The 22,067-nt window shown below is 41.0% G+C and overlaps 2 protein-coding genes across 2 annotated transcripts in view; one reads left to right on the top strand and one right to left on the bottom strand.

Moving 5' to 3' along the window:
* Positions 1-13,025, bottom strand: part of beat-IIb (beaten path IIb) — a 46,757-nt gene extending 33,732 nt beyond the window's left edge. Inside the window, exon 1 of the mRNA XM_017139900.3 lies at positions 12,867-13,025. The gene's annotated coding sequence lies outside the window, so the exon portion shown is untranslated. The remainder of the gene's footprint in view (positions 1-12,866) is intronic.
* Positions 13,026-13,416: 391 nt separating this feature from the next.
* Positions 13,417-13,602, top strand: LOC108056186 (uncharacterized). Its single transcript, XM_017139891.2, has one exon. It carries the CDS (start codon positions 13,417-13,419, stop codon positions 13,600-13,602), a length of 186 nt encoding a protein of 61 aa, XP_016995380.1.
* Positions 13,603-22,067: the final 8,465 nt, after the last annotated feature.

The raw sequence follows: 22,067 nt of genomic DNA, 5'->3' as shown, positions 1-22,067 counted from the left end.
CCCAATAATTTCTCATTCGTTGCGCATTTCTTGAATGTGATTTCTGCAATTTTATATGGTGTTGAATTTTTAAAGAGTTTGAGTTTAATTTAACTAAGCTTGGCCATACAGATGTAGGACTAAGATCTTCTACTTTTGCGACTGACTTTGGAAAAACTATTGATTCGCTTCGGGATTCGTCGACCGTTGACGCTGAACACACTGCGGCTGACGAGGCTGTGTGTTCGTTCTCTCGTTTTTTTGACATTTGGCACAAGATGTCCTATAAGTATTTGGCTTGCCACAGCCCCAGCAAAAGAGTTTGCGTTTCGCTGTGCAATCTTGGTAACGATGACCCTCTTGGCGGCAATTCCAGCAGAATATAGCCATCGCTCCAACTTCTACTTCTAATTCAGATTCGGAAAATTCAGAAGCGTCATCGGACATAAGCTCTTCTACAAGTTCAGAAACTTGTTTCCGAAACGGTGTAGCTTTTTGATAAGATCCATTTCGCCTTACCTCCTCCAAAAAACTCTCCCGTCGCCTACAAATTTCCCTTAACTGATCGACTGATTGTACCTGAATGTTTAAAAGTTCGTGTCGTATTTCTGGTCGTAGATTCCTACTCAGAGTTTCCACAATTGATTTTTCTGAGAGAGGCGTTTCCAAACTGTCCATTAGAGCGACGATCGCATCATAGAAACAGTCGAAGCTTTCCCTTTCTTTCTGCTTCCTATCGCGTATTGCTTCCCTAATGTCGACATCTGTTCTCGTGTCTCGAAATTGCTTCCTCATAGCCTGACAAAGAAGATCCCAACAAAGTTCTTTGGTGGCTTTGTGAAATCGCCAGTAAAACTCTCGAGCTTTGCCATCAAATAGCAGACTGGCATTCCCACACAAAACATCAAAATTTCCTTCTAAAGTCTGATGGGTTAAGGCTTCCACCCGATAAATAAAATTGTCCACACTTATGCCCTCAGAACTACCATTAAAACGAATTTTCCAACTGTTCATGATATGACCCACCTTGTCTGGCCTACTGAACAAATCGGAACCTACGCTACCAGGAGTAAATCTTGAATGAGAAGCGAAGTTAGCTGAGTTTTGGCTATTGGGCCTTCCAGACTCCTGCCAATTAACGCTCAAATTCTCGACATCCGGAATTTGGTTATTGCGATTAACGAGTACTGAGATGTTTCTCTCAATTAGTTGAGCCATTTGCTGCGTCAGCTGGGTCAGCAATTCGTTCTTCATGCTCTGCACTGCCTGATTGACTAGATTTCCTACATCTGGTTCAGTACGATTCTCACTAGGTTTTCCCGCTTGCGCTGGTAAATTTTCAGGTGGTTTGTTGTTGGTTTGACCTTGGAAACACGAGACCCCACAGATTGGACATTCTCGGTGAATTTTTGAATGAGCTGTTATACACGACTTGTGGAACTCATGACCACATTTCGTTTTGTATGTTGTGGCCGTTGACAAATCTTTATCGCACAGTGTACACTTTGGTTTGCTTACCCCCGGCACCTCCTCTTCGTCCGCCATTTTTCTTTTGGATTTTTTTTTTTTTTCTTTCGACCTGAGGTTAAGCTAATCAACAACCGATCTGAAACAAATCTGTCTTTTGTGCTTAATCCCAATAAGAATCAATGTAAATAATTAAATATATTAAAATGAAATAATTTGAAGAGAATTTGATCTCTTGCTTTGATATGATAATAAACAATGAAAAAGTAATAAATCAATAAATTCATAAAAATAGTTTGCCTTTTGACGTAGGTTCTTTCCCTGCCAAAATACTAAACAGCGATTTTCTTTGGAGTTTCTGGAGTAAAAAGAAGATGAAAAATAAATTTTTAATTGTTGCTTATGCAGAGCTAATTTCCAAGTCAGCAGAAAATGCTTTGACAAAATACCAAGTCAAAACAGCAATTAAACAAATGTTGTTTGCTTTGCCAGCTCAGAATCAAAAATCAACAATATGCCCTATTTTCCCGAATGGTCTATCAATTTCATTGTGAGGCGTGGTCAGAAGATTTCTTATTGAAGAAAATTCATCTGTAGATCCAATGCGCTTCAACAGCGTGATGCCAACCGGTTTATTAAAAAGATGGGGTCTTTAGCGCCGTCTAACTATCCGTGGCCAGTGCAGAATTAATGATAATTCTTCCCATCTGTTAATCCAAGCGTCTAGCTCTACTTTGCTATTGATCCCTAAACTAAAGTAAATAGAAAAGATTTTTCTCACCCTTTTTTCCTATCTCAGCCGTGGCTAGCTGTTCACTTGCGGACAAGTGGTTCAACTATAGATCCTATGCACCTGATTTAGAAATTAAAATGAGAATGAAAGATAGATGCTTTGCTGAGTATCGCGGCAACCGTGGCTAAAATGTAAACACATTTTCTTTTAGCCCGCCTTGAAACTGCCAAAGCCGACAAAAGATATAGAGAAAGTGTTTGTCTGATTGCGTCTGTGTTTTCTTGCATAATTTTTCAATTTTTTTAAAACGATTTTCGCCACCACTTTGGGCGCCAGATTATTTATGAAAAGAATAATTATTATTGTAACGAATTTCTCGGCTTAGATGATGATGGAAGAGTTCAGGACGCACGCGCTAAGGTCCAGCTTGCTCCTTGTCGGTTGGTGGGGTGGTGATCTTGTCCTTAATTCTTCAGCCTCTATTCATTTTCAAAGAAATATATCAACTGCGTGCTACGACAAGAATTGGATAGCGGGAGAACAATCGTATACAGACAAACAGACAGACAACAATAGGTAGAAGCTCCTCGAATATCCCTAGTAGTCCTCAGATGTTCTTAGAGGAATTGCGGATGCCCTCCCTGCCTTGGCCATTCTGCACCTGATCTCAACTTATTTATCGAATGGCCCCTTTTGGGATCGCTGAAAGGTTTTTACAGGGGAATCATCCTAGTCTTAGGCAAACAAAGGGTTTTTCTAATACATTATAAAATATATTTTAAATCCTAATAAAACAACTTAATACTAACAGGCATAATGAAACAGATATTAATATAAATGCATGCAAATATCTTCGCTAGCGAGCGGGATTATAAATAGGACTAATTGGCAATTATAAAAGAATAAATAAAAAATGTCTTTTCTAGATTAGAATATTTCTACCGAAAATAAAATAGACTCGAACATGAATAAAATTTAAATAGCTCGATTAACTAAAAAATAAAATAACCAAAAAGAAACCTCGGAGAATTCAAAGGAAATGGGATATCGTTCAGCAGCCAAAATAATGCATTAAAAATCAAAGAAAACAAGAGTCTGCGAATTCGCCGCAAAGACATTGACCCACATTTTAAATTGCCCTTGAATTTCAATTCCGCTGTTCCGGTAAGGGAGAGAGAGCTTGCCCTTGAAATTGCACGTATGCCATTCCCCGTTTATCCGTTATAGAGATGGCCGAGAAATTCTAATTCTTTTTACTTTCGCATTCGCTTAAAGGGACTTGGGACAGTGGGGCAAATATCGATCTTTTGGGCTTTGGTTTATAGAATGTATTTCTTTACTCGTGAAACTTCACTCACCAGAACTCGGGGGTTCCATCGACGAAAGCGCTTCCGTGAGGTTTTCCGATTGCTGTGAACATAAAAAAAACCAAAAAAATATACACTATTCTACCCACTGTACCCGATCAAGCACATCTCTGCAACTGCTTTTTTCACGGCACACTCTTCTCTTATCTCTCTTTCCCTTTTTTTCACTTCTTTTGGGCCTTTCGGGTTTTATCTATTGACTTTTGACTTTAACTTACATTTCCCGATTCTCCGCCTTTTCTTCGGGCCTTTTTTCCACTCTTGATGGGGTTTTCGTACACTAACACCACTAACACTAGTACAAAAAAAAACTTAATTTATTAATCCGACGACACGCATCCAGCCGGACATTTTCACTGCTTTTCTTAGATTTTTCCCGGCGTTTCCACTCCTTTTCCCGGTTCTTTTACGGCCACTCGGAGATCTTGCGACCGATGTCACGCGCTGGCCAAGGAAAACTACTCTCTCATAATTCCACTCAAGCCCACCACACGGGAAGCTTTGCGAATTAGGGGAGAGAGACGAAGCGGGATTGACTGATATTTCGGCGAATTCAAACTCTGGTTGACTGAAGTTGAATCGACCAACTTTCTGGAGACTTGGCGGTTCGATTCGCAAAATACACCGGATTTGCCTACGCTCCTGAGATAGAAATTTGACAAATATGCCTTTCTCTTAGCGTTAAATAACGATAATTAAAATCAATAATGTTCCCTTTGGGGAGATGGGGGGTCGTCGTTTCGCTTGCAGCGGCTCGCTCCCGATCATGGGTGTATAATTTATTCAGCATTAAGCGCCAAACCCTAATTTTAGGATTCAGCGCAGATTTTTGGTTTCCAGATTGAATACCTTTCGAGATTTTCCGTTTAGTGTTTCTGGGCCGTTTAAACTGTTGCACACATTAAACCCAACTGCACTCTTCGACTGCCAAAAACGGAAAGAATCACTGTGGCGCGCGGATCCAGGTTGGAGTCACCACCGCTCTCCCAGACTATGACTTCGCCATTTTGGCAACCTTGACAATTGGCTCTGTTGCCTCTTTGTCTCCGAATTCTATCCCCTCCAGAGTTTCCTCCTCTGCCCCACTGGTAATACCCCAGCCGAAAAGTAGATGGCGGCACCACCACCGTTTGACCCCTAGGTGGCTCTGCTAGCCCCTTTTATCTGCCACAAGCGTTACAAAACTTAATATGAAACGAAATATTTTGACGTTGTTTTTCATATGAAGTTTTTTGTTTTGGACGACTTTTTGTTGGGTTGAATACTAAGCCTAAGAAAAAACAAAAGTATTATAAAAATGTTTATCACAATAGAGGAAAAGGTGTTTCCTTAAATTTTCGATATTAGTTAAAAATATACAAAACTCAAAGTTTATAAATAATATAATTTTTGATTAATTAAATACATTATTTTAAAAATTAATGGAGTTGCAAAATATTTTTATGTTACTTTTTGCAGTGTACACATACTGTAGCGTGTTTGTCACACATATCCAATAAATTTACATTTTTATCGAAAAAGTTTCTCCCTGATGTTTTGCTGCTGCTGCTCCACCAAAGCGGAAATATCAAAAATAAATCTCTGGCTTGTTTCCGTTGTTAGAATGCGAATAACAGCGTCTAACGCTTGTAATTGGCACACACAGACACAAACGAACACAGATGGAGACACACACACATGCATGTATTTGAAACAAAAACATCAATTTGCGACTTTTAATGGCATCATCATTGACTCAATCAGCAGTGAAACTTTCATTTGCCACACATCCAATCTCTGTCGGATTCGAGGACGTAATACCAATGACAACCTCTCTTCGTCTGCATCTCATGTTTTCCACTTTTTACGTCTTATTCGATAATTCCAGTGGGTATGAGGATCGCAATCAGTTGTGTTTTTAGCTTACATTTGTTATTTCTGACTGGCTAATGAAATTTTGCAGAACCCATTGTTTACCTGTCTGCCATGACCCAGACATTCTTTGTTGAGTGTTTCGAACCCTCGGACCGAAAACTTTTCTTCGACGGCAAATTAAATGATTTGCGACTTGTGGAAGTTACCCTTTTGGAGGTCGCCACTAGTGGATACTTTACGACTCCCTTGTGGTTCCTCCAAGTAGGCCAGTCACCACCTTGTCTTGTGCCAACATCGATTTTGTCGCCTTTTTGTCATGACCATCGGTGATGGGCCATTAGTGATCGATCCAAAAATAAATGTACAAGCTTTTAAAAATAGTTTATTAATTAATGTACCTTATTTTCAAAAGAGTTTTTTTAGTAATAAAGTCTTACCAAAAAAAAATCTTTCGCAAGTTTTGGGCCAGAAAAACGGCCAAATTCCCATTCCCGTTTCACGTCGTCCTGTATTTTCTGTGTTAGCCTTTAGGACTTTATTGCCCATTGTCTTGGGCTGTTGGAGCACGCTGCCTGTCAATTCCATGCTCCTGCATTAGTCACACGGATCGTCCTGTGTCCACTACACATACCACCACAATGCCACGATACCCATTACCCCCTCCAGCGTGCAGGACATACCCGACAGTGCCATTCATTTTGCCTGTCATTCAGCCATTCATTGCGGGAAAACTCGCTCAGTGCGCCATGGAAACTGGCGTGAAAATGGTGTGGGAAAACAGAAGGAGTCTTGTTGTTTCGCTCCTTCTTCAAACGCACTCCTTGGCCTTTTATTCATTGCGTGGGCGTGAATGAGATGAGTGAGCCACACGAAATGGATAGCCTTGGATGGCCGAGCAACTCTTTGGTGGCCAAGGATCTGTTGGCGTTTGATGGATGGCGACAGCTGAGGTCAGCTTGCAAAGGAGTTGAGCTTTGAGTAGATGGAACTAAAGAAAGGAGATCTGCTTTGAATACGCAGGAAAAATATTCGAAATATTTTGCTAATTAAATGTGTGCTTTTTAATATTTTAAGCTCCTTGAGCGAATAAAATCAAATCAATTAATCAATCAATACTTAAATTACTGATAACGAAATGGAAGTGAAAAATGCAATATTTACTCCTCGTGAACCTGTTATTTACCGCTTGAATTCCATAACTAGTGTGAACAAGTTTTAGCACCTCCAAAGACTTGAGGATTTTATATCAATAACTAGAGTGCGGAATTTAATGCAGTATTCGGAGGGAAGTGGCCCTTAACAACTGGGAAGCTGCAGCTTAATCAGGGCATCAGTGCAAAAAATCGTCGGATGGTTGGGGAGAAATTAAAAACACTCATGCATAGATAATACCCGAGTCGTGCGGCGAGGAGTTTACCTAGCTGCCGGGAGCCCAAGTCGATAAGCCAGTGGCGCGAGGGAAAATGTTGTTAGGAGAATGAAAAAATGCCGGGGAAAAGCTGGAAAGTCTGGCCATATTTACGTAAGCTTAAATCGCACCATGTGTCCGCGTGTGTGTGTGTAGGCGAGTAGCAGGAGTCCGCCATGTGTTGCAAATTTCTGCAGCTCCTGGCTGTTGGCGCTTTTCCCTGCTCTCGTATAAACTAGGCGGCCACAGTGCGTATGAGTTATGCAGATAACGCTCGGCGCAGCTCGAAAGCGACGGCGGCTGGCTGGGCGACCGCAGAAAGTGTTTTACTCAAAGGCATCGTAACTCTTCTGCGGCGCTTTCTTCGCCATCTTTCATTACTTTCTCCCGCAAAGCTTCTTTCCACACACAGCGAAAATATGGCAAGAAAGTCAATTGAAATTCAGAAATACACATTGTTTTTACCGAATTTATTTAAGCACAAAAAGTAGATTTTTTGAATACATTATTTTAATATACAATTTTAACCCAAAGCTGATTTACTATCTATTTTTTCATGTGCATTTGTCAGCGTCCTCGGAACTTCAATTTCTGTATCTGAGGAAAGCGCTGAATTATTGGCAACTTGGGGAGCAAGCGAGGAAAAAGAAAAGGGCCCGAGTCGTGCATTCTGTTTTGGCCTGACAAAAAGTTTCCAGCTCTGTATTATTTTTGCGTGATCATATTTTTTATCTGCGCTGCCCGCGTAGCTGCTCAAATTTAAATTAAAACTTCGGCACTTTTGCATTTTATCCTTGACTTTATGACTTTGGGTTAACATGGCAATGAAGTGATGCCGTTGCTCAGCTTGGCATTTTCCCCATTTTCCGGGCAAAACAAGGGTAGCGAGGGGGTGGCGGGACGCGTGTGAAACTTTGTGTCGACATTTTGCGGTTGTAAAGCGTCAAACGCTTAAAACTTAAATAGTTTTCCTCCTCTTGTTGCTTCGTTATTTTTTTATCATTTTATTTTGGGCGAATGGAGACGTTTTTGCTTTTATAGCTTAAGTTTGAGGACTTTGGTTTTGCATTAAAAAAAGTTAGACTGCGAATTTGTAACCCACCCCCAATCCCCGTAAATACTCTCTGCATTTCGCTTAATTTTATTAAAATTTTGCATATTTGTGTAATTTTTTGCGACAGCCACAGATATTTTTTATGAGCGCAGGACGGCATGTTCGAGTGTTTCCTTATCGTGGTGCTAAAATGCGAAGTGCTTATTTGAATATTTTATAAATTTTTCATTCGCGCCTTATTTCGCAAAATATTTTCGCACACATTCTTTGGACAACTTTGACATTGAAGCGTGCGCATGTGTGTGTGAGTGGGTGTACTTCCTCTGCGTGTGTGTGTGAGTGTGTGGCTATATGCTAAATGTCTGAAACACGTCTGTCTGGTTGCTAAAGGCCAGCACACATTATGCTCCGGTCCTGGCTCCTGCACTTGCCCCAGGAACCTCTTCGCAAAAACCCCCCTCCATTTTCCCCTCGGCCACAGAGTAAATTTGCATACACACCAACACACAGGCCGTGTGTGGTTTGGCATTCATTTTCAGTTGAAATTTATGCAATGGCTTAAATAAGCGCAAAAATGCCATTTTACCCACAGCAAGTGACAAAATGTATGTTTCGCTGGGCATAAAAAAATAATTATGCAACGAACATAGCATATTTTCGGGACCCCCAAGTTAAAGTAAAAGCTGGAGGAACACGGAAAAAAAATCATGTTTGAAATGTATCAAATTTTAATCAAATAAATCTGTTACCAATTTTTCATATTTATTTCATAATATAAAAAATATTTTTTTTTTTTTTTTTTTTTTTATTTTTTTTAACTTTTTGTTGTTTTTGGCGACCTGTTTTGTACTTAATGTTTTGTTTGGCTGGCTCAAGGTCATGGATCCATGTAATAAAACACAGTTTTTGTTTCCAATTTTTCCCAATATATTTCGGTCCCGCATCGGAGTCCGTCTTCAGGGGCTAGCAACAACACGCAAATTATAAACAACGTATAAAACTAATGTTACAAAAAATACATACAATTTTTGTTACGCGACAAAAAAACGAAAAAATCGAGCGTCTGCCGCGGAGTCAAGAGAGTAACTAACCTACGTATTTTTGTTTGTCCAGTAAGTGTCTGTATATATGTGCGACGTTTTCTGTGTCTGTCTTGAAATTAAGTCGAATGTTTGTCGGTATGTTGATGATGTGCAGCATTTCTAGTGTGAACCGTTTCTTGTAATGTTGTTCTTGTTGTACCACACCAGCTTCATCGAAATTGGGCAAGTGTCGTTCGCTCGCACAGTGGGCTGCAAGTGCTGTTTTTGGCATATTTGAATTATTGTTGTTTTTTATGTCGGATTTGTGGCCCGCTATTCTTGTTTTTAGTTTGGCTTTAGTTGTTCCAATATATATTTTATTGCAGTTTTCTGAGCCGTTACCAGCACACGGAATTTTATAAATAATATTGTGTTTATCGAATATTTCAATTTTGCTTTTCATATTGCTAAATATTGATGCCATTGTTTTTGTAGGTTTATAAGCTAATTGAATTTTGTCACGGTCATAAATGTTTGATAAGGTAAGGCGTTCGGAGAATCTAGGAATGTATATAAAGGATTTGTATGTTTTGTTTTCTTGTAATTCTGGATGTTTGTGTTTCTGGTTAATATTTTTAATTATTTGATGAATAACCTTCAGTGGAAAATCATTCTTACTTAAAATGTTTTTTATAACTATTTTATTATCTTCGTGGAAAATTTTGTCACTTGTATTAATAATCCGGTTGGCTAGATTCTGTGCTGTGTTTATTATAACATTTCGTGGGTGTTTTGAGTAGTAGCTAATTATTCGTCCTGAGGCGATAGGCTTTTTGTACCAGTTTAATTTTATTTGGTTGTTGATCCGGTGTGCACATGCGTCTAGGAAGGGAAGTTTGTTGTCATTTTCTATTTCAATCGTAAATTGTACGTCTTTATGATATGTGTTTAATATTTTTAATGTATTCTGTATTTCCGTTTCCTTTACAATAGCGAAGAGATCATCAACGTATTTGGTAAGGAATTTTGTTTGTTCAATTGGTTTAAGAATTTCCTCCATAATAATGTCTGCTATTATTGGTGATGCAGGAGATCCCATGGGAAGTCCTTTCAATTGTGTGTATATATCATTTTCCCACTTAAAATATCTGTTTTCTGTAATGCAGAAGCTTAAAATGTCCATGAATAATGTTTTTGGGATTTTTGTGTGTTCTTGTATGTCTTTCCATTTGGACTGTATTACTGTTAGTGCTAAGCCAGTCGGTATGCTGGGAAACAACGAAACTACATCGAAGGACACCATTTTTTCGTCATCTGTTATATATGCGTCATTAACCTTATTTTTAAATTCTATTGCACTTTTTATGTTAAATTTAGAATTTAATTTGTAAGATATCCTTCAACGGGTTTTAATCCTTTTTCTTTCTGTAGCTGTTAGTACCTACTAAATATTTGATTTTTATCGCACTGTAAATAGAGTAGCAGGTGCTTGAGCAATTTTGGGCAAAGTTAAACTTTATGCAATTGGTAAAATGTTTTCAACAGCATTTGCATTTGCCTGCGGCCTTCGGGCCACTCCGGACATTGGACCCTGGGCAGTGGATATTTACACATTTGTCATGAGCATGAGCACTTCTCAACTAGAGACCACCGACCGCATTTAGTTTCGTTGTTGATTAAGTGCCAGAGTGCAAGTTGTGGCCGGCGAAACTTTGCCTTTGGTCTTGACCAAGCTGGAAACTGGGTGTTCTTAATAAAAACAAGATGTTCGGTTTCATCTGGCACCTTCCAGGAACATCTTTCCATTGGCAGTTGCGACGCCCACAACTCCGCAGCCCCAAGACAAACATGTCCGGGGCGCAACGTGTCGTATACTTGATTTTATATGCAAAGTACTTGCAGCGTTTTATGTGAGATTCAATTTCCCACACTGCCTCGCTTTGCTGCTTATGCAAAATCAATAAAGAGCATGCGGAGGGGGAAAATGGGGGAGAAAGCAGAGTGCAGGGAAAATATTTACGCATGTCAAAGGGGTTATAACACCTAACCGGTGTGTCTGTCCCCCGGCGAAATCGAATCCAACTGAAGACAAAGAGCAGTACAAAGTGATGTGATGCGAGGCGAAGCGACGTGATGGCTCCATTTCGTGAAAAGAGTTTGGGACCATCAGAAATCAATTTCCTGTGGCGCCAAAAGGGAAAGCGTAAAACTTTTCCGAAAAGTTAAAGCCAAGATGAGGGAAAGTTCTTCCTTCTCCCTGCTGCCTGCTTGCTGGCAACTTTTACCTGTCGCTTTCGCAATAAAAACATTGCCAGCTGCTGCCACAATCAGTCAAACAATCAATAGTTTGATTAGGTTTCTCTGCCACATGTTGACTTTAAGCGAAAAATTAGCCCTAAGCCTCCCTCCGAAAAAACTTTTCCGCCACCCCTGCCACAACAGATAAACAACAACAAAAAAAAAGAAACTTTGAACTGTTGTCGGTTATCTGTGGGGGCATAGAAAACTTTTAGATACAAAACGAAACAAAAATAAATATATTTAGAGATAGAAGGGGCATACATATGCTTACTGCCCGTGGCACTCAAGTTGACATTTATACGAGAGAGCATGCAACAAGAAAAACAACTCAAAGTCAAAATGGCCAAAATATGCACATAAATTTCATTTCCGAATAAAAACAACAACAAGGGGGTGGGCAGCTGGGAATGAAAATGGGACCGGAAAAAGTTGCAAATGTGCAAAGATAAGCGCATGCTGCAAAGCAACAACATCGACTGGCATACTGAGATGTAATGAAATTAAACAAATTGCCTGGCTCTGCCCTGGTTACCTGCCTTTTGAATCATTGTCAGCGAGTGGCAAAGTTTTTCGCCCTCATCCCCTGACAAATCCCACGACATACAAATGAGTTGTCTTGCGGGGCGGGAAAAGGGGAAATACAGAAAAAAACCCAGCGGAAAATGGGAAAAATAGAGAAAATAAGGAAGCGGCTGCTGCTGCCGCTGCAGAGCAAACGACAATTCATGTAAATTGCTTAATTTATTAGACTTTTTCAGGGAAAAGCAGGCTGTCCCCCGTTCCCCACCTAAAAAAGCTTCCTGACTTTGACAGCGTCGCGACTTTGGCTTAAGTATTAGCAATTGTTGTTGCTGCCGGCTTTTCTATTTGCGCTCCGCTACAATTTCCTGACGGGCTTTTGTCTTGGTGGAAAAAAGTTTCACAGCATTTTGCCCCACGTTTTTCCTCTTGTTTTCTTCAGTTCAGTTTGGTTCTGTTTGGTTCGGCTTGGTGTTTTCTGTGTTCTGCGAATTTGTTATCTTAATTCATGTCATTTAAAACAGCGAAAGAAACGCAGAAAAGTCTGCCACCATTTGTTTCTAAATAAAACTCATGGCAATTGAATTCATGGTGTTCAGGTGGAGGGGGTCTGCAAACTTTTGTGTAATACGCGGACAGATTAAAAGTTTTTTTTTTCTCCCCCAACCTCAGTCACATGTATAGCGTATACACCGCCTGGGCCGGGCTCTCGTTTCACGTTACGCATACGCCTCGTTGGCTGGCGAAGAAAACGCGGAGCGGGCGTATTCAAGCCGTGTCAGCTTAATGGCAGCATTCATACAAATCACGGTTGCCCGCCCGCCGCTTCCGGGCTGCCATTGCACTTTTCCATAGCTGCCTTCTTGTTTTCCATGTTCTTAGTTTTTTTTCCCCCGCTTTTTTTCTTGTTTTTCGGGGGCTGCAGCATGAATTTATACGTCAGAAATTCAAGAAAATGCACAGGAAAAGAGGCGGAAAACAGCGCGGCAGCATAAAGTGCAAGAAAAGCGCGCCGCACTCACGAACACTTGCAAGTATGGGAACACATGGCATTACTGCAAAAAACTAGGTTACAAGTTGCAACGTGAAACCCAGACGTGATGTCTGAATTTTTTAAAGCGGCCCCCTTTAATTTTGAGGAGAAAAATGGTTTGAAACATACCCAGTCATAGGGAAAATTCCGGTACATTTCAGTTGAATATTCGGAGGATTGGGTTTTTCGTATGCCGTATGCAGGAGTTCGGAGATCACTCGCTTTTCACAAATACGCGTCGTCACTCGGTTTTCTTTCGTCACATTTGCCGGCTTGGCCAGAACTGCTTCGCTTTGTTGGCTATTTTCAACTGGCAAACGATTTCTTGGCCCCCGACTTGGCCGGGATTTTCCGCAATTCGCCGCAGCAGCTTCGGGGAAAAAACCGAACCTGCACGCGAAAGAGAGATGCGTCGGGGATTTTTCCGACTTTCTCTTCGCGTTAAGCGGTATAACAGTTTTTCGTGCTCCAGTTTTTCCTCCTGGCGTCTGTGTGTGAAATTGTGTCATTAGGTGCATTTGTTTTCGTTCTCCTGACCACCTAGCACCACCCACTAAGCACACCCGGCCCACTCAGCCCTTCAACCCCTTCTGTTGTTGCTGTTTATTTGCTTCATCTTCATGCCGTGTCACTTTTCAAGTGCGAGTGTGTGTCAACCTGGCGCCGCTCATCTAACTAAATGCCAACAATTATGTTTTGGAGTCTCATTAGTTGCAACTTAAAGTGTTCTAATGTGTTGCCGTGTGTGAAGAACGATGCCGTTAATGATGTAAGCGGCAGCTGTGCGCTGGATACTGAAAGCGGAAAGCTGGATGCTGAAAGCAGAAAGCTGAAAACCGAAAGCCGAGCGCCAAAAGCTGAGTGAGACGGGTGCAGGAGCCAAGAGCCAACAGATGCCAGCGGAATCAAGTCAAGTGGGCTCTATATGCCCACATATATATATTTTGGGGTCGAGTTCGTGCCACGCGGCGTTTTGTTAATTGGTATTACCTGACCCACACCGTGAAAAATGTATTGGGAGCTCGTCAATGAGGTTTAGAAAAAATTTGGATTAATGGCGGCAATGGCATTTTATTTTTTTAAATTTCAAATCTGAAATAAACAAAATAAATTTCAGTCTAAAATGCAGTCGAAATATTTAATAATTAATTAGTTTTATTTCCTGGCTTTTAAATTAGATTATGAAGTCACTTTTAAATGATAGACGATGAAAATTAATTTATTTTTAAAATTATTTGTAGATATTTTAGTTACGTTAAAGCTAATGCTACTTTTTTAGAGTGTTTTTACTTTCCACTTCACTCATGATTTCTAAAACACAAAAAGTTTAAATCAATAATTACTATATATTAAAAATGAGTTTTCATAAATGTTCTCATTTTGTGCTTTAGTGCCTTGGGGTGACTAGTCACGAGTGATTTATTGAGACAATGGAGTGCAATACACAGTAAGCATTACTTTATCGATTAAAGCCAACCTTTAGTTTTGCTTTGTGCAGCAATTTGTGTATGGAAATTCATCTGTGCCCGTAACCCCGAAAGGACCCGATGACAATGCCAGGGCACTGAGTGAAAAACAAAGCGAGTGGCACAATATGGCACAACTAATCACGCTGACGTTGACAGAAAATGCACTAAACAAAGAGCCAAATAAACCGACGCCCAGCCACACCAAACGCCGTTCGCCATACACCGTACGCCATATGCCATATGCCACCGGAGGGGGTCAGGCCATAAAAATCGCATGCGAGCAGGGGCTGGTTTAATGAATGCCCGGATCTAGGGATCTGGGGATCCGGGGGTCCGAGAAAAACGGAACCAGCGCACACAGGTTACCAGGTTGGGTTCAGGTTGCTGTCGGAGCCAACTAATTTAAGCTGCGCCTTGTTATAATTACGCCGAGCAGCAACAAAGCTGTTGGAAAATGATGCGCACGTGACATCCGGCACGGTTCTGCCGCCGTCCGTCCTTCCGTCCGAAAGTCCATTGCAAGTCAAAAGGCGAAGGGAGAAAAGCCGGAGAAGGCCACGGAGCCGGGAAAATCAGCCATCAGCCAACAGTGAAAGCCACAGCGTCAAAAAAAGTTAGTACGCCAGGTTGGGCAGGGGGGTTCGACTATAAGATACCCGGTACTCACTCTCCGCGAAGTGAAGGCATTAATCTACTTTGTCCCAACCCTAATAAAATTCATGGGGTATGTGAAACAATTTTTTAGTTTTTAGAAAGCTTGAGAAATTATTTGTTTTGTAATTAAGAATTTTTAAATATTTTCAGTAGTTTTTTCATGGTCACCATTTTTTTCCTTTTCAGCATACATTTGCGTAAATACGATATTTCCTTGAACCCTAAAAAATACTGGGTATAAAAACAAAGGGCAGGCCAACGAAGTCACACGCTCCGAAAGCAAACAGAGCAAAATGCAGTCTTTGCGGGTGTAAAATAACCAAGCCCCTGAACCTTTCCCCTGCCAGCTTAGTTTTTAGAAAATTATGAGTGGGTGGCAACGGGCGTTTCTGCATTTTTTATACAATTTTCTGGGATTACTTGCACTCGGCGATGGCAGCGGGCAAAAAAAAGGAAAAGCGGCGGAGGGACTCAAGAAAATTAGTCGCGCTTTTCGCTCGCGTCGGAAAGGAATAAAAAGTGCAGCCAAGGAGTGAAGTGTAAATTTACTTCCGCTGCAAAATGTGGGCGTGCTGCCCGTCCGCTGACAGCTGACTGGGGGCGGAGGGCGTGGCCGGTAGGTGGACAGAGCGGAAAAAAATGCAACTTTTTCTAATTAAGCGTACGTGCGACTGTCAACGGCTTCAGCTGCTGAGGCAGCGTGCTCTTTACTTGTATAACTTATTGCCGTTGACAATAGTTTTAATTGAAAAGCGCCCAGCTCCCCGGTTCGCGACGTGTATGGGCATGGGCGTGGGTACGGCAAATGCGGACAGGGGCGAAAACCCAACTCCTGAGCTCACCTCTGACAATTCAATCAACGCTACAAATGCTGACTCGTTTATTTTTCAAGATGCCCCGCAGCAAGACAGCAGAAAAGGTACTGAGAAAAAAGGTTTATGTGTGTAAGTAATAATTTATTGGTGGAAAAATTAATTTTAATGCAATTTAATAAATATATATTATTGTAGCCCTACTTGCAGTGAGTAACTAAAATTTAGATGAGCGTTTGACTTCTTCAGATATAGAGACTTAAATAGTAATTAAAATAATAAAAATTCATAATATAATTTATTTAGTATCTACACTTAATGTTTAAACAGATAATAAAGTAGTGATTGATTATACAACCAATTTTGTATAATTTTATTGGATACATTTTTATTGAAAACACAGCAAAGTGTTTATATATTTTAAAGACACCTATTCATTAAAATAATAATTTTTTTATAATGTCAAGAAATATTCAAAACATTTTCCTGATATTGTTCAGTGAGCAGCTTTTGAGTGAGGACAGCTTAGCCGACATTTGTCTTTGTAAGAGCTTCTTGCTCGGGGCCCAAGCACAAGAACAAGAGCAAGAACGCTGTCTTGGCCGCCACTTAGCTGCTGACCAACTGCAACTTCGGGCCAAGAGTTGTGCGCGGCGAGGCCCTAATTGAAGTTCTCATTGATGTTGTTGCTCCGCCAGGGGGGGTGGCAAAAGGGAGGTGGGTGATGGGTAGTAGATATGTAATGGGTGGTTGGGTGGTCTGGTGGCATAACTCAGCCGCATGCTAAATCAAGAAGCGTCTCAGCTCGGAATCCATTTCCCATAGTCATGCACTGGCAGCGAACATTTATCAAGATGATGGCACATGCACAGTTTACCTGTGCGCCATAAATAAGTGAGGCACCTCTCCGCGCCTCGTCCTTCTGATCCTTCGAGAGCGATGCAATCAGCGCAGGGTTCCCACGCCCCCGGCCACCACCTTCCACCGCCGCCCCCATTTTAGAGCCCGCTGTCTGAGAAGGCGGCTGCAAGTTTCTTAATTTTCGTTTGCCGTGAATTTGCTCACACATTCGCCGAGTTTTGCGCCTACGTCGGGCTACTTTTTATCCTTCCTTTGGGAAATACTATGCACTGGGAGGTAAAATGGGTTCCACATTTCAGTAATTGCTATTTGATCTTAAGAAAAAACCAAGAAATATGGTATTTCCTTTAAAACTAATTTGAAACATTTTTGCAAATATTATAGACCCTCATCGTAAAAATCAACAAACGCTAATGCAAATGCCAGCTCATCATCTAATTAAAGCTGGTATAGATAAATAATATTTATGCCTTTTGATTGTTTCATTGTTTACTTTGGATCTCCAGAATATCCCTGGTTTTGGGTCTTCTAACAGTGCAATCCTGTGAATATTGTTGTGCAGCTTGGCGTAGCAGAAAATCGCTTAAGATGCTGCTCCGTGCAAAGTTTACCCCCTTCTTTAAGGGGGAAGTGGGGTTGCAGCCCCCCGGATAAGCGTAACTCCCACCTGGCCAAGTTTTACGACTGCGACTGCCTCAGTCATCAGTTTTGAAGTTGAAGTTTTGCCGGGTTTGCATCTCGCTTTTCCGTATCTCTCACTGCCTTTCCGTATCTTTCCGGCTCAACTTCATCGACATCGTTTACTTTTCGATTCGTTTCGTTTTGCAATCTGTAATTACGAGCAGCAGCCGCTTTTGATGCTTTTTCGGTTTAACTTTCAACAGCTGCCAAGGAGTCTCCATCTCCATATCCTGGAGGATACCAGAATCCCCTTTCTCCACTTGAAATATAATCGACATTGTCGATTGGCGCGTGTGTTTTTGTGGTTTTTGCTTGGAAAAGTTTCCTGTTAGTTTTGTTTTGGTTGGCATTTCTAATGCCTGGGAAAGGAGTTTTTTGATTGCGCCGAAAGGATTGCATATTTTATGATGATGTGCCTCTGTTTGGCTTGGTATTAGAGTGTTTTTGTTTGCTACGGAAAGTGCGTTTCATCATTGGCTGGCTGCTGGCTCATTAAGCTGCATTTGATATGCATACGAAATTTCCGCCACGGATCCCCAAGAATTCTTTGACTGACGCTAATTAGAAAAGTTGGCCCAATCACGGGTAACACTTCCGCCTTTACCCTTTTTTTAAACTTTGTTTTTGCCCGCCATTAACGCAACATTGACGCTAATAGAGTCGGCGACTTTATCGAGGACTTTGGCAATAAGAGTTTGCCAACAAGTTTAAAATTGTCTGCATGCCTTTCGATGGCGGTAGAAAAAGGGTAAAAAATCAAGGCGCAAATGACGGTTCACTTAATTTGCATTTAATTACAAAGTTCTACAAAGACCTCAACTGAAAAAAATCTCCCTCATTGCCATGCAAATATTTCCACAGATACCAAGCAAAAAGTATAAATAAACGAGCAAATACTTGTATATAAATATCATTTGTTTGGTTTAGATGTTTATGTTTTATGCGAAAACATTTCACATATTCATTGGCTGCCACTTAAAAGATTAAAAAACATTTGATGTGGGATCTGAGAGGACGGAGGCGAGTTATATAAAGTTTTTGGACCGCAGCTAAGCAAAATAAAAAATATTCGCAAAAATCAGTTGATAAACAGCTCACGAAAAAGCGCTAAAAAAGAAAACAAAAACGGCACACAAGAAAATTGAAGCTTAATGAAAAGCATCAAGTAAAAACATGAATATCGCTTAAATATATATTGAAAAAGTTTTGCTTATGAATTTCTTTTTATAGGGATAGGAACGGCTCCTTAATGAAGTGAGTTCTGGATGCTGCCGCAACAAAGGGCATTCAGAAATTAGCATTAGCACGCAGCCCCTCTTCCTTGACCCACATTTTAGTTGGTGCCTCCGAATCGACTGACGTGCGTGAACTTGCGCATTTCGTGCACGTCCTTGTCATGTCCTCAGTGCTCCTGTAACATCCCATTTCCATCCCATTCCATCTGGTATGGGTCCAATCTCTTCTTTCAGTGGCGTAGTCAATAATTTACAAGGAGTCGGGGGAGTTTTTTTAATGTATTAATTTATTTTAAGCCCTAAAAACTAACAATTGTTAAGATTTCTCAATTATGTGGGATATCCTTAAAAACTTTATAATAAAAACTAAATGGGACAATTACTATTCAATCATTTTATTGCGGCAATAAATAAGCCTTTGTTATTTCTTTATTGGATTATGCAAAATTTTTACAAGTTTAATTTTATACAATATTTATTTAATATTTATTCATATTTTGGTTTATATATTTAAACCATTTGCTTTTCTTTCTGCTACGCCCCTGCACTTTGCGGCTTGTTGAGTTGCGTTGGCGAAATGGAAGCCATTAAACGAATGGTTTCCCGCTTCTTTTCCCTGAATGAATATTTTTATGCTGCAACTTTTTGGGGCAAGTTCCTCATCGGAGTTTTGATTGATAAATGTATTATTTTTTATTGCTGGCGCGCGCTCTCAGTTTCCACGTTCCACTTTGGCCCGGTGGCTTTTATGGGGCCACCTGAACGTGAGCCGCAGTCCTCGGAGCTTCCTTCTTCGGCAGTTAATTTTCAAATTAGCTGGCCCCGGCCGAGAGAGCCTTTTAATTACAAATGCCATGGAGAGGCGCTTTGTCGGCGGTTGGCGGCTGGAAAAAAAAGCGCAGAGGGGCGGCAACAAATGTCTGATTAAATAAATTGACACAAATTAAAAGAATACGCTGCCATGGCAACAATTAAATCAAGATTCCCGAGTAGCAACACAGCCCACAGAAAGGACTGGGGACTCTTGTCGCTTTTGATTACATAAAAAACAAGCTAATTACGCGAGGAAGGAAGGAGCATCCATAATAACCATCTTTCGCTAGCTTCTTTGATGTAAGTGGGTGGCGGACTCACTTTGGCATATGTTTTAATGTCAATTTCCATTTAAATTAGCTGCCTGCGAGGCTGTGGAGCTTGTGGCCAAACGGGGGAGCTCTGTTTTCTCTGCCCTGTGAATGATTGAATGCTCCTCGCACGGCTTCATTGTCGTCAGCCTGCGAGCGCGATTTACTGCGAATTTTAAATATTTTCCCATATGCAAGCCCTTGCAAATTGGCAGCGAATAACGCAAATGAAAATATCCAGTTTTAATGGCAGTGACGTAGTCAAGGGGCGATTGTTGGGATAATGGAATGGAAGTTACTGGGTTCTCGGCACCTCGAGGGGAAACCAGGTGTGCAGTCGACAAAAAGGAAGTCAGTATATGTAAGTATATTAAAATATGGTTTAAATTATTCTACAAAACGCAAAAATAGTAGTGATCTTGAGCATTAAGTTAAGAGAGATTTTGAGTATAAAGTTAAGCTCTGAATATAATCCATTTTACAGCCATGTTATTTTTCGCCAGTGTAGCAACCCCTTCCTCCGCCGCTGCCTCGATTATAATATACATGTGTGGGCAATGCATCATGCATGGGCCTCAGGAATAATCGACGAGGCAATGGAGCGTGCCATCAATCGATTTCAATGGCAATAACTGGCATAGTCTACTTCTGTGCGCACGGCTACAATTGCTGCGGCCCGGGCGTGAAAGTTTTTAATTGCCCGACTCGACCGATCCGGATACCGGCCTCAGCGAACTGAAGCGCACCGCAAACAGGAAACTCGACCCGCGCACAAATCATAATAAAAATATGAAACAAGGCCAAGCGCGGTATTGTAATGCGAGCACACAATTATCAACATGCCGGGCCACTCGTTCCATTACAAGTGCATATTGTTGAAGGAATTTCGTTCGCAAAAACGAGAAGTGCCGAGGTGCAAACGCTGCGTATGAGTAATGAACTGAAAGCCAGACCAAACGAAATATCTGCATTAGAACTAAATGCAAAAAGTTTATTTTACACATAATTAATTTGATTTCGGGTTGGTTTGGAAGCACACAAAGGCCAACCTTAATTAAACGAAAATAAAATAGCCAGCAGACACAAAAAATGCAGTGAGGCACCACAAATGCGTGAAATAACTAGCAAAAAATACTGCAAAGGTAACTGAACATGTGGAAAGCTCGTTATAATGGCTGGTGGAAACTACTTAAATATTTTAGAATAATACATGAACTATTTGTTTGTCAATGGGCATTCTCTGTTCGGAAATGTATTTGGCACGGAACTAAATTGCTCTGCATATGGACTGCGATCATTTAAGCACCCCAGCATACCTCCTGACTTAAGCGATTTCCTAGGAAAGTAGCAAATATCAGCAATAAGCACGAGCATAAACTGGCTAACAACTGGCGACTGGGAAAGGCCTCCTGGCTCATGCTCATTGTTATGCCACTGGCGTGTGCCTGCCGTGTTCATGCTGACAAATTATGCTGTTTTATGCGTTTGTCGCCAACTCCGGCACCCACACTCACCGAAAAGAGCGAGGGAAAGCACTCGCATCCTCGCACGCATCAAGATAAACGCACGCATGATATACGCAGCCCACAGCTCGACCCCAAAAACCTCCGAGGACCCGGGGCCTCCATGCGGGGTCTTGTTTTCCTCTGAGGTCTGCCCGAGTTATTGTGCTGATGATGAGGTGGGACCAAGTGTGAGCCACCGGTTCCCAGGGGCATTTCCGGCTGGCAAAAATACTTATTATGGATATGCGGCAAGAGCAAAATAGACGTGCATATACACCAAAGGAAAACAAGTCTTTGAAAATGATTTATAGAAATTCTGGTTTATATTTCACATCCAGTAAAATTATAAAAGGACAGAAAATCATTAAAATAAAAAACATATTTCAAATTTTTTCAATTAATATTTTTTTTACAAAATCATTTACTATATTTTCTGTTTCAACGACATTTCCCCTAGTTTTTCAGAGTGCATTGAGAAAGCAGGACACGGCGCATCGCAAGAACCGTTAATATTTTAGCGGCGACAAAGTCAAAGTCAAAAGCACCTCCAGCGACAACGCGTAAACAAATTGACAGCTTATAAAAACCTGGACGTCATGTGCCCGCCCTGAAAGCGTTTTATTATGCCATCCAAGTTATGTGCCAGCCGGCAGATTTCGTTATGCGTTCTCGTACCTGCTGGAAAGTCGGTGGCGAAATTAATAATTAACATCGCAGAAAACGTGTCCATAATCTGCTGCAGCTTTGGCATTCGCTCAAACTAGATGTTATTCATTCATTTGTGTGCCAGTAATCGAGACGATTGTCTCGCTGATTTAATTAAAGCCAAATTCGCCTGCTGCCGATGACAGGCTTCGTGCCTTTGAGCCTGCAGGTTATTAAATATCGCAATCTCATTAAGCGAATAATATGGTAATGTAATATAAGCATACATGCAAGTTAAAAAAGGGAATCCCAATAATAATGAGCTTAATTGGTTGTAAATTAAA

This window comes from Drosophila takahashii, chromosome 3R (assembly GCF_030179915.1).
Source record: "Drosophila takahashii strain IR98-3 E-12201 chromosome 3R, DtakHiC1v2, whole genome shotgun sequence".
Classification (NCBI taxonomy): domain Eukaryota; kingdom Metazoa; phylum Arthropoda; class Insecta; order Diptera; family Drosophilidae; genus Drosophila; species Drosophila takahashii.
This window is presented reverse-complemented; position numbering and strand designations above follow the sequence as displayed.

Coding starts and splice junctions, on each gene's coding strand:
- LOC108056186 (XM_017139891.2), top strand. CDS start 13,417: ATGCCAACAATTATGTTTTGGAGTCTCATTAGTTGCAACTTAAAGTGT.